Raw genomic sequence first — 12,531 nt, 5'->3', positions numbered from 1 at the left:
AAAAATACGAATTTAATTTTTTTTTTTTCTATTCTTTTATTTATTATTTTTTTTTTAAATTTTTAATTCAGTAAGCTCTTGTAGTAATTATACATTTTTAATTAAAGTTTGTGAATAGCTGAGCAGTAATAAATGCGATATTTTTGTTTATTCCGCGTTTCAATTTACTTTTGAATATATTACGTTGTATTATTACTGTTGCTACCATTATTATTGTTGTGTTCTTGTTTATAATGCCTGTATTTTACAACCTTCAAAGCTTTAATTTAAGCTCATTTAATCGTAACTCGAATTTATTTTGTGTGTATACTTTTGTTTGGAGATATTCAGATTTATTAAATAGAATGAATGTATGACATAATTTTTTTAAAAATATTTTTTTTACCGAGTTGAAAAATTTAAGTAACAAATTTTTATTTACATCTTATGAATGTTAATTAAAACGTGACCTCAGGTTTTCGATTTATATTTATCACAGTTGTGGTGGCAAAAAATAAAAATGGTCTAGCCAAGCTATCTATTTGTGGAACGAGGTTACTTTGGTCTGCAGTTATTTTTTCTACGATAATGTAAGTAATTAATTGGTATTGAACAACTGAGATTGATAAAAATAAGATAAACTTTCAAAGGGTCACAGTTTTAATTTAATTATTAACACTTTAATCGATACTTTATTCCCGTTTTAATGAAAACAATATTTGAGAGTTTTAAAATAGCTTCTAATTTATTTTCCTACATAACGAGCATTTAAAATATTATAGTTGTAACAAGTAAATTTGTTACTGATAAACAAGGATAATTAACAATAAATAAAATGAAAATTGTGGTGCAGACTTTGATAGATCCATTAAGTAAATGGATTAAAAATTATAAAATAACATTAAATATCTCAAGTTTATCAGTCAGCATGATAATCAAGTTTGTGCAGTTAGACAAATATTTTTGTTTCCACAAACTATTTTACTGACTTGGTACATGTTCTATGGTTTTAGTGGTTATTATTTCATAGAAATTTATATTTAAATTTAAAGTTAATTTCTCATACAAAGTTTGGAAATCGGCCCTAGATCGGGCCATTACTAGGCAAAGAATGTCGATTAATGGCTCAGCAATGGCAATTTTTATTGGCCGATAAACGGCTTGCAGCCGGAATGATAACCTCGGCCCATTAATGGCGCTCGACTATCGGCCGATTAATGGCAGCCAGCAATCGGCCAAGCAAGCAAATAAATTTAATTAAACAAAAAATTTATTATTATTAACCTAACAGAGTTTGTGATCATTAACGTTTAAACTATTTAAGCAAGGTAAATGATTTAACAAGAATCAATCATGGACCACTGATTCACCAACAGTAGCCCAACATTGCGAACCGATAATCGACCAGTCATAAGTAGCCATTCATTGGCCAGCCATCGGCAGCGTCGTATGTCTGACGTTTCCTTTAAAGGGATTACGGGAAGTCGTATTCTGAAACCAGCAATGCCATTGCATATACATTCAAAAATTTTAATAAAAATTCATTTCGATTTGACTACGCTATCTTGATAAAAAATTAAAAGGCTGCTGGTAATTAACCAGGTTTGGCCCATTACGAATTGCCAATGCTTGGCCGAGCGATGGCAATCAGACATTGGCCGACCTACGGCATTTTTTCCATTAACGGCGATTTTGTATGGGTTATTCTCATAATAAGTTAATGGTTTTTAATTTTTGTAATAAAAAAAAATATAAATTGTTATGTTTCATTTATAATAGATACTCATAGTTTGAACGCTACTCTATTTACCCGAATCAAAAAACAAATTTTAGTTTAGTCTTCAAAAGCCTCAATTCCTTTGATATTTCATTTGCCGTCCAGAACGTAACTCTACTTTAGTACTCAAAATCCTCAATGAAAACTATAAGGTCTAAATACTAATAATTAATCGATTTTAAACTATAACTGAGACCTCAAAATCCTCAACGAATGAAAAGTTATAGTTCAGACTTTGAAAAATTTTAGATAGAAAAGGAAGGAGAGAAAATACGTCGAATGAGGCTTTTGAGGTTCAAATGTGGATAAAACTATTCCTGTATGTTTTGAGTATTTTGAGGCTCTAATCCAGATTATGTTATTCCAGTTTAGTCCTCAAAGTGGTAATATGGGTCGTAACTAGTATTTTAAGGACTAAACTAGGATAACTTTCAATACTGTTGTCAATCTTAAAATTTTAAATTGATTCTCAAAAACCTCATTGAGAACTTTGAAACTTAAATCCAAATTTGTTTTTTGACTCGGGTACTGTATGTTGTTTTTGATCGTAACAAAAAAATAAACCATTTTCAAACAGCAAATAACCTACGGACCAGTCACCGCAAAACACCGAAAATCAAATAAGTTATTGGATCTAAATTTTTTTTTCTACTTCAAAATGCAACAAAATATCACAAGAGCTACAACTAAAATAGGCATAAATAATATAAATGAGAACGTCCTAGATTCCGAGAAATACAATAATAAAACATACCCGGGCCAAAAAAATAACTTTGTATTGACTGCTATAGTTTTTTTGAGTTGCATTTGACTTAGTTAACTCGATTTTAGGTGCACTTATTTTCTCTAACTTCAACATGACTTTTTGTACTTAAAAATTTAAGTCAACTTAGTCAAATTCAAGTCACGTTGACTTGGATTTGACTTAAATGACTTAAATTTAAGTCAAATCTAAGACAACGGGATTTTAATTTGACTCAGTTGGCGTAAATCGGTATTAAGGAAGACAACTTAGTCAAAAGCAAGTCAGAACCAAATGTGTTTTCATATCTTAGAATGTGACTTTTATTTATTAAAAAAAAAACTTAAGCTTGACTTGCATTTGTCTTTCTACTCTCTTAAAATGAACCAGTGAAATTTCACTGATTCTCCAGTGAAATCCACTGATTTACCAGTGAAATCCACTGGTTCAACCAGTGAATCGAGCGATCACTGGTTCAACCAGTAAAATTCACTGATTCAACCAGTGGACTAAGATGATCGCTTGGCTCACTGGTTGAACCAGTGAAATTCACTGGTTGAACCAGTGATACGCTAGTGTACTACATAAATATAAACACAATAGGTTAGATTAATTTTATTTATTATAAACGTTTATTGAAAAACAAAGTGAACTAAAAGAGTCTTAATAACAATTATATTTAATTAAAAATTATTTAGTAATAAAATAAATAATATTTATTAGGATTTATAAAAAATTAATTTGTTTCCATTTTCAATGGGCTCTTTATATTGTTTAATTTTAAAATTATGTCATTCATTTTTGAGGTTAGCTCCAAGCTATTGAAATTACTCCAAAGTTATTTATTTTTAGACTCTGTAAAAATTGTGTCATATAATTATTATTGTTATATAAACGTTAGTTGAAATATTACATGAAGATAATCAATAAATATTACTTATTTATTGACACAATAAAACACTTAAAATACTCATGTACAGAATGCTGCTGTACCCGCGCGCTTACATATTTTTAGTTCACTGGTTGAAACCAGTGAGCGCGACGTTCACTGATTCAACCAGTGAAATTCACTGGTTTAACCAGTGACTAAAAGTTCACTGGTTGAATCAGTGGAATTTCACTGGTTCACTTTAAGAGAGTAGACGATTTATTTTTATTTTTAAAATTACGCCAAAATCAAGTTATTTTTATGACCCGGGTATTCCCAAATTTATCAGAGCATTACATTTGACCGAAAAAATGGTGACGTAACTACTCACAACTCCATTATCAAATAAACATAAATTTGAATATTCAAATATTTAAGTGAAAATTAAATAAATAAATAGAAGCATCCAAATTAGTTACCTAATAATAAAAATTGAATCCATATTTTCCAGTACGTTTATAAATGATAATTAGATTTTTTTTTTTGTAAATAATTTAGCTTAAAAAATATGATAGCAATAAATTTAAAAATATTATATTTATTATTTTATTTCCATGCTTAATTTTCTACGCTTTTAATAGATGAGTTTTTGTGGGAATACCAGACTCGGGTTTATAATTTATTTATTTCATATTCTAAAGTGGATAAAATTAATTAGTATAAACATAAATAAACTGAAAATATAATGAATAGTTTGTCCGTTAATTAATAAAAACTGAATATTATTTCTACCTCTTAAATTTAAACTACTTGATTACTAATTTTTAAATTATTGTTGAATAAATATTTTAGTAATTTCAATTAACCCAAAAAATTTTAACTCATCAACAAAAATAATCACGCACGTCCCGAGTCGAAATATTAGACGTAAATTGAACGTTTTCAACGTAAATTGAACGTTTTGGTTATTAACAACTTAATTTGACGTTTTTTAACTTATTCAAAACGTAGATTGGGCTGTCACGAATCCAAAACATACACGGTAAGAAATATTTTGCGGATATCACTATGCCAGTATGGGCGTGAACGTCATACTGTATGGTATCGTAGATTTTTATAAATTATAAAATTGTATGCACAGATGATTCAACCACACAGTAAAAAATATTGTGTATTTGTGTCGAAAACGGTTTGTGTTAAAAATTGTAGTGTGTTAAACTAACACAAAGTTGGCGTCACTTTATTTTGTAACATAAAAAATGTGTTATACACTCTTTATTAACACATTTTGTGTGTTACTGTGGAATTCTTTGCGCCCTCTTGTGGCGATATTTCAACATAATCTCTGTGTTAAAAAAGAGTTACACAAAGTTTGTGTCGAAATTTCAACACAAATTTCGTGTCAACCGTTTTTAACACATAAACTGTGTTGATTTTACACAAGATTTTTTACGGTGCATTGCGGGAATAGTAACATTGGCGATAGTTGTCGCGGACGCCGCAATGTCAGTATGGCCGTCAGGCCCATACTGCATTGCCGTATCTACACAACGACATCTATATAGTTTTGGTGGTAATACGATAGTATACATTGATTGACACGCCAAAAATTATGGCGGGAAAAACTAGTAGCATTGTGCCCTCGGCATTGTAGTATGGGTCTCAGGGCAATGCTGTTTCGCCGTGCCTGCTATGCATACGTGTGAGCAATACAATAGCTCCAGTACTATACAGTATAGTAAACAGCGCCATACTTCCGGGACTCGTTACAATACTGCCTTGGAATATTTCACATATACTATTTTAGTATGTGTCTTGAGACCATACCAGCATGGTGTTGAACGCCATGCATTTCTTACCGTGCAAGTCGCTCCAAAACCTCTCCATGCACTACAGGATACATCTGCCTAAAACATGTCTATCGTAAAATAAAACTATTCTTGAACTGATTACTTCAAAATATCTCTATCCAGAACAACTCCTCAAGCTCAAGTTTTACTCCGAAACGCTAAAAAATCATCGGTAACTGAAAAAGCACGTGGATTTCCTTGTTAACTAACATGTTTTCTCAGTTACCGATTATTTTCTAGTTAAATCGATAACGAATAGTTTTATTTCGGATAGTTATGTCATTGAATAGAAGTTTCGGAGTAAAGCTTGAGCTTGAGGAGAGTTGTTCTGGATAGAGATGTTTTGGAATAATCAGTTCAAGGATAGTTTTATTTTACGATGGACATGTTTTAGGTAGAGAAATGCTGTAGAGTTGTCTGTGCATAGAGAGGTTTTGGAGCGACTTATCATATTGCCGATGCCGTGAGCCATAAAGGCGAAGCAAAAAAATTCGTACTCTGTTCTCTTAGAATGACGTTTTTTATACACCTCGCTTATATCTTTAATACTTATCTCTCTATATCTGTTCATATATTATTTCATATCCAGGTTATAAAAATTGTGATTACAAATATCGAAATAAATTAATTAATGTTATTGTTAAATTAAAATTATAACTTATTAACTTACCAATTTTTTATGAATCAAAACACAAACAAAAACATTCAATTTACGCCTAATATTTCAACTCGGGGTTTTATAATAAAAACACATTTGTAACATCCGTTTACATTTATCATTAAACTTGTCTATGAAACCAAGTTTGCAACAGTGATTATGAATGGCGCACATAAATTAAACGTGGCGTTAAATAAAATTGTGAAAGCAACAACAACAATTGTAATAGTAACAATAAATAATAATGTAATTCAGTGTATGATGTATAATGTAGATCTGAGAGTACCGTAAGCTTGACAAGGATCAAGAAGTTGATGAGCTTACGAGTTAGCCGAGGAAAATATATAAAGTAAGCTGGCGACACTGAGTTGTGTATGCATATTACGTAAAAAGACATAAAGCAACTAAACGAAGAACTGAGAGAATAAAAATGAAACATGCGCCAGAGGGCATCGAGCCACATCATTCTCCTTTTCTGTTTTCAGTACAGCATAGCTCACAAATACACAACGTGTATAAGAGCCAGTGGATCCTTGCTCGGCGCTTCCAGTTCCAGTGTAACAAGGTTACGACTACTAGTGGTGCACACACCACTTTGTTAAATTTCTCACAACTGCAGTGCAGTAAAACCAGTTGGATAACCGTTCCCGTCGTCTCCGCGCTTCTCCGTAACCAGCATCAACGACTACTACTATTTCCAGTTTACTCATACTCTTTAAGCTTTTCCTCTACTCATCTATACTTGGGTTTTCTCCTCACTACTCACTACTTACTCTATATACTACTCTCTGCTCTTTACTCTTTACTCTCTACATTCTACACTCAACACTAGCTTTCGTGGTTTCATGATCCACCTTCTGTGTGTCAACCTTTTTAAACTTTTCAGTCAACGCTTTCTCATAAGCTTAAATTCGATACAACTTTTACCGCTTAGTAACTTATATCCTAACTAATATATATATATACAATATCATTATTATTATTATTAAAAACATAATATAAATATCATAAAGGTGAGACCGGGGTATGAAGGCTTTTAAGCTCAAAATTTGGTTAAAAGGAAAAAAAAATTATTTTTCGATAATTTTTTCATGGTCTAGAGTTTATTGAGTATTTAAGAACAGAACAACAAATATGGGGTAAAATAAAATACCCAAAAATTCTACAAAAATAAAAATTTTTTTTATGAAACAATAATTTTTATTGCACACCTCAAACGCGAAGCGGAGAGGTAGTGCTCTACTACCGCCAAATGTCAAAGCAGGGTTGTCGTCAACTTAAATGATCTCTAATTTTCTATAGCAATTAAACAAGAAAAAAATGCACCAATGTCAAGAAGACATTCCAATAAACAATTTCAATATAATCTGAAGTTTTCTTTTTTTATAATTTTTTTTTTTGGCGGGACAGATGGTGCTCATGAATAAAACCACTTTTTTATAAAAAAATATTGAGAGATCATTGGAGATTCATTTGGAAATAAATTATTAAACTAAGATTTTTTAAAATAATTTTTAGGGGTAGGCTGTAATGCTCCCGAGAAAAAAAATTTTAGTAAAAATTATTGTTAAATAATGATAAATTTGTTCGAACAAGATCAAAGCACTTTTATACTCAGTGGTCGAAAGCCACAAGAGATAATTACTTGCTTAGGTGGGTTGTCATATTCCAGTGTCCTCCATTATATGTATATATATTTATGGATGTGTTGTTGAAAGTATATTTATATTTAAATTTCAACGAGTACATATGCCAAAATTAAACGGATATTTTAATTGAAATTTGGTTAATGGTATTAAATTCAAATATTTATTAATATCGTTGTTTGTATTAATTATTGCAATATGATCAAAACTCAGTGTAATGTGTGTAATAATATTAATGTTAATTTGTTATTGATTTTGTTCTGAAAATAAGTCATAATGACAATCATAAAGTAATATTTGTATTAAATTTAGCAATATGAATAGAAAAACATATTAGTACTCTATCATTCCTGAAATAGTTTATATTGATTATTTTTGTTAAATAGTATTAATAATATTAAAATAATAATAATAATAATAATAATAATAATAATAATAATAATAATAATAATAATAATAATAATAATAATAATAATAATAATAATAATAATAATAATACTAATAATAATAATAATAATAATAATAATAATAATAATAATAATAATAATAATAATAATAATAATAATAATAATAATAATAAAAATAACAATAATATTAACGAGCAACCGACGGTCACTACGTAACTGCCCAAGTATTATTACCAAATTTATAAAATATGATTTGAATTTAACTGTTTATTAAAATCTATCCTCTAGAATTACTTCTATAATCTTTTGTTTATTTCTATTATCATTGAAATTTAATGAGACAAATGTCATCATCATCAACTTGCGAACTGATTTCGATGATTGTATAATCATAGGATTCTCGAAAAAAAATCTACATATTGGTCGGATTTTTTTTTTTAGTCGTCTAATATATTTTCTTTTTACAGATCTCTCATATTTGTAACTCTTTTATTATGTAATACCATAAAGACCATCTTTTTTACATTTAGTTTTAGTTGATTTACTATTAGCCAAGTGTTAAGTTCTTTTCAACAATCATTTAATTTAAGTTCAATATCTTTTAAATTATCACAACTAATGTAAAGGAGCATATCGTCTGCAAAAAGTCTACATTCAATACCGTATTTGTAAAATATTCATATAATAATGATGATGATGATGATGATGATGACGATGATAGTGAAGAAGATGAGGATAATAATTCATTGATAATTATGTATTATGAATATATAATAATACTGTCCGCATAATTATTATTATCATTATTATTATTATTATTATCATTATCACTCTAATGGATGAATCTGAATTCTATTGATAATTTAACCGTCGTTTTGTTATTAATCTGTATTTGAGAGTAATTAATTAATGAATTAACAAGACCATGGACGTGTTGCGATTATTGGATAATTACTTGGTGTAGAGGTTACGACGGAAAAACATTATTCCTTTTTGTTTAATTGAAAATAGAATAATACGCTGGATTTTTTTTCGTTTATTTCTTTTGTTCTATCTTTTGTTTTTTTTTTTTTTTTTTTTTTTTTTTTTTTGTTCATTTTGTGGATGGATTGTTATAGAATCCACTTTATCAGAGTGGAATTGAATTATAATAATAATAAAATGAATGTAGGGTAAAAAAAGTAGTTTATTCAAGATGTATCATTTTTTTCCATATGTCAGTATTTTATTTATTTTTTTCCAATTAATTATTGACGCCCGCTCAGTTATTTTTTCAATTTAGATGAAAAAGATTTTATCACAATAATTGGAGTAATTACGAGACACAGGTAGAATTTAAATCGTGATTGATTAAATTCTTGATAAAAATATAACTTTAAAATTTTTTGTTTTTAAAATTTTATCTATAAAAGATTTAAAAGATTCGTACAGCATTTAATGCACAAAATTTTTATATTTATTATATTTACCGTCGAATATTTATTCGTGGAATTCACTGAACCGAGTGCTGGTAATTAAAGAAAAAATCTATATGCGCACAAAATAGAATATTCTGCAATTTTTTTTCTTTTGTTGTCTTTTGTTTTGATAAAAACCGAGCATAATGTTGTAGAAAAATATTATAACTTTTTCCAATTCAAATATCCAGACTGCAAACGATGCCACCAGAAAACATTAAAACTAGTAAACAAAAAAAAAGGCAAACCAAAAAACAACGTAAAAATAAAAAAAAAAAAAAACAAAAGAAAAAAATGTAAAACCGACGCCTAAAACTCTTTACGCTTGGCTAATTTTTTTATATTTTTTTTTTGTGTTCATGGTTTGCATTCGCATCGGTAGAACCAATTGAATCGACAAAACTACAAAAAATTAAAAAAATAAACAACGATAACTAAATCGAAATTCTGGAAAGCGGAGAAAAAATATCGAACCAGTTATTGAATAAATAAACAATAATAGTAATAATAAATTCAATAATGATAATAATAATTTCTTTACCTGATAGTCCATGTAATTTCCATAGCCCATGTGATTGCAGGTGCAAGCGCATGCTTGTATATGTCGTCGCATATCGAGCTCGACCTCTTCACCACACATGCCTCGGGCACTTGCCATCATCGTGTCACCCATACAATAGGTACCAGTACAGTACATCCGCGGATCGTTTTGGTCCAGGTAACCAACACCGCTAATGCCACCCCCGCCGCCTCCCCCACCACCGCCACCTCCGGTGTCATCGTAGTCAAGTCTACTAGGACACCTCGAGTCACTTGGGTACCCACCCACTCGTGACTGCGGACGATCCTCGAAACCCACACGAGACTGTGGCCGGTGCGAACCCTGTGGCACTTCCTGAAAAAAGATTTTTAAAAATAGTTTGTAACTGAGTCAGCTTCAATGACGTCAACCATTTTTTATTTCATTTATTTTTATGCTATACTTAACACGACACTCTAAACATGTATATAATGGGGATTATGGTCCAGCGAGTGGGTAGCAGACAAGTAAGTAGAAAATGAGTTGCAGCATCAGCCCACGCGGGACTTTTTATGCTCGGTTTTAACGGGGTTATGCTCGATTGTAGTCAGACGGTATTTTCATTTTACTTTTTTTATTTTTTTTTACTTCACTTGTCTTGTTTGGATTGTTTTGATTTATTTTTTTCAATAAATAATTTATAAGTCAACGAATGAATAAATTTAGCAAGTGATTAAAGTCGGTTTCAGTCGGACATTTTTAAATTAAATTAATGCCCTATAAAAAAGCGTTATACATTTGAAAAAATATGGTAATATATATGATCATTATGATAGTATAAAAATTACACGACTAGGAAGTCTTACACTGTAAAAAAAGATGTAAGTCCGTGTTGTCTCGGTGTTAAATTTAGCCCCGAAAACGGTGCTAAAATAACATCGGTAGCGGTGTTAACATTTTGTACGATGTTAAGAAGGTTCGAACAAAGCTAGTGAGTCAAAGTAGTGGCTGAATTTTTTTGTTTACTTAATTCTCCTAATAGTTATGAAAATTCATTATTTTAATTTATAACATAACGAATTTATAAGTCAACAATTATTACTTATTTAATGAAAGAAAGTACAGAAATGACTCGGTTATTTTTGACTCATGGTTTTATAAATAGATGTACACTGTAAAAAGAGCGGTGTTAAAACTGGACTCGTTTTAACTCCGCCCGGTATTAAAATGAAATTACACCGGTGTAGGAGGAGTAATTCACCGGTGTTAAAATAACCGGTGTTAAAGCGGGGTAACCGGTGTAAAAGCGGGGTAACCGGTGTAAAAGGGGGGTAACAGGTGTAAAATCGGAGAAAATTGCGTCCGCTTGGAGTATTAACTTTAAAGATTATAAAACACAAAAAATGTCAGTTCTTTATGAAAATTAATAAAAAATATCATTTATCAACAAGTATAGTGATCGAGTAAGTAAAAATATTCACAAAATAAAATATTTTAACACCGGTAAAGAATACCTACACCGGCGGCGACGTTATTTTAACACCGGTCTAGAATATTTACACCGGTGGCGCACAGTAAAAAATATTGTGTATTTGTGTCGAAAACGGTTTGTGTTAAACTAACACAAAGTTTGTGTCACTTTTTGTAACATAAAAAATGTGTTATACACTCTTTATTAACACATTTTGTGTGTTACTGTGGATTCTTTGCGCCCTCTTGTGGCGATATTTTAACATAATCTTTGTGTTAAAAAGGGGTTACACAAAGTTTGTGTCGAAATTTCAACACAAATTTTGTGTCAACCGTTTTTAACACACAAACTGTGTTGATTTTACACAATATTTTTTACTGTGCGGCGTTATTTTAACACCGGTACAGAATATTTACACCGGTGGCGGCGTTATTTTCACACCGCTTTCGGGGATAAATTTAACACCGATAATTTTAACACCTACACCGTTTGGACTTACCCCGGTGATTTTTTACAGTGTAGCAACAGTACGTGATTTTCGAGCGCCGCCTAGCGCTAGCAAAGAGGCTGATTCCCACATGGCAGAATATGGTATAGTTTCGTCATTACTTTCGGCATGAATACCAAAAGTAAATACTTTCGTTTCTACCCTTCCACTCTTCACTCATGTTTTTGCTAAAGTTTCAATTTTTATGAAATTCGTGATCACATTCCAAAATGCGCCTCGAGTAACTGTATAGCAAATGTTAGCAGCATAGGCTACAGGTACTCGAGGCGCATTTCAGAATGTATTCTATGATTTGAAAATTTGATGTAATGTAAAAATAAAATATGTAACAAAGTTAACTTACAATGATATTTATAGTTCATGTTTCTGACTGTTTCGAACTTGTTAATAATTTCCCATAATTTGTTTTTAAAGTCAAAGAAAAATTTTAACAATGGTCTATTTGTTATTTACAATGTGCTGCTTTTTCATAATGGGTATTTTTATAAAGTGCCTTTAATTCGATCTAATTAACAATATTATAATCATAATAGAAAATAGAAAAAATTTTAACGAGAAACTTTATGGTTTTAAGATGTAATCCTCTAGTGATTATGAAACGTTCTCTAAAAAATTGTTCTTGTTAAGGTAGTTCACTCTCGACCTATG

General features: G+C 30.2%; 1 protein-coding gene across 3 annotated transcripts in view; it reads right to left on the bottom strand.

The window, feature by feature from the left end:
• The window catches only part of LOC130666729 (dipeptidase 1-like), a 200,668-nt gene that overhangs the window by 120,945 nt on the left and 67,192 nt on the right, over nt 1-12,531 (bottom strand). For all 3 annotated transcript variants that reach the window (XM_057467963.1, XM_057467961.1, XM_057467960.1), the window contains exon 3: nt 9,926-10,279. In XM_057467963.1, coding sequence (XP_057323946.1) covers nt 9,926-10,279 — 354 coding nt within the window. The remainder of the gene's footprint in view (nt 1-9,925; nt 10,280-12,531) is intronic.

The sequence above is a fragment of the Microplitis mediator genome, chromosome 4 (genome assembly GCF_029852145.1).
Source record: "Microplitis mediator isolate UGA2020A chromosome 4, iyMicMedi2.1, whole genome shotgun sequence".
Classification (NCBI taxonomy): Eukaryota; Metazoa; Arthropoda; class Insecta; order Hymenoptera; family Braconidae; genus Microplitis; species Microplitis mediator.
This window is presented reverse-complemented; position numbering and strand designations above follow the sequence as displayed.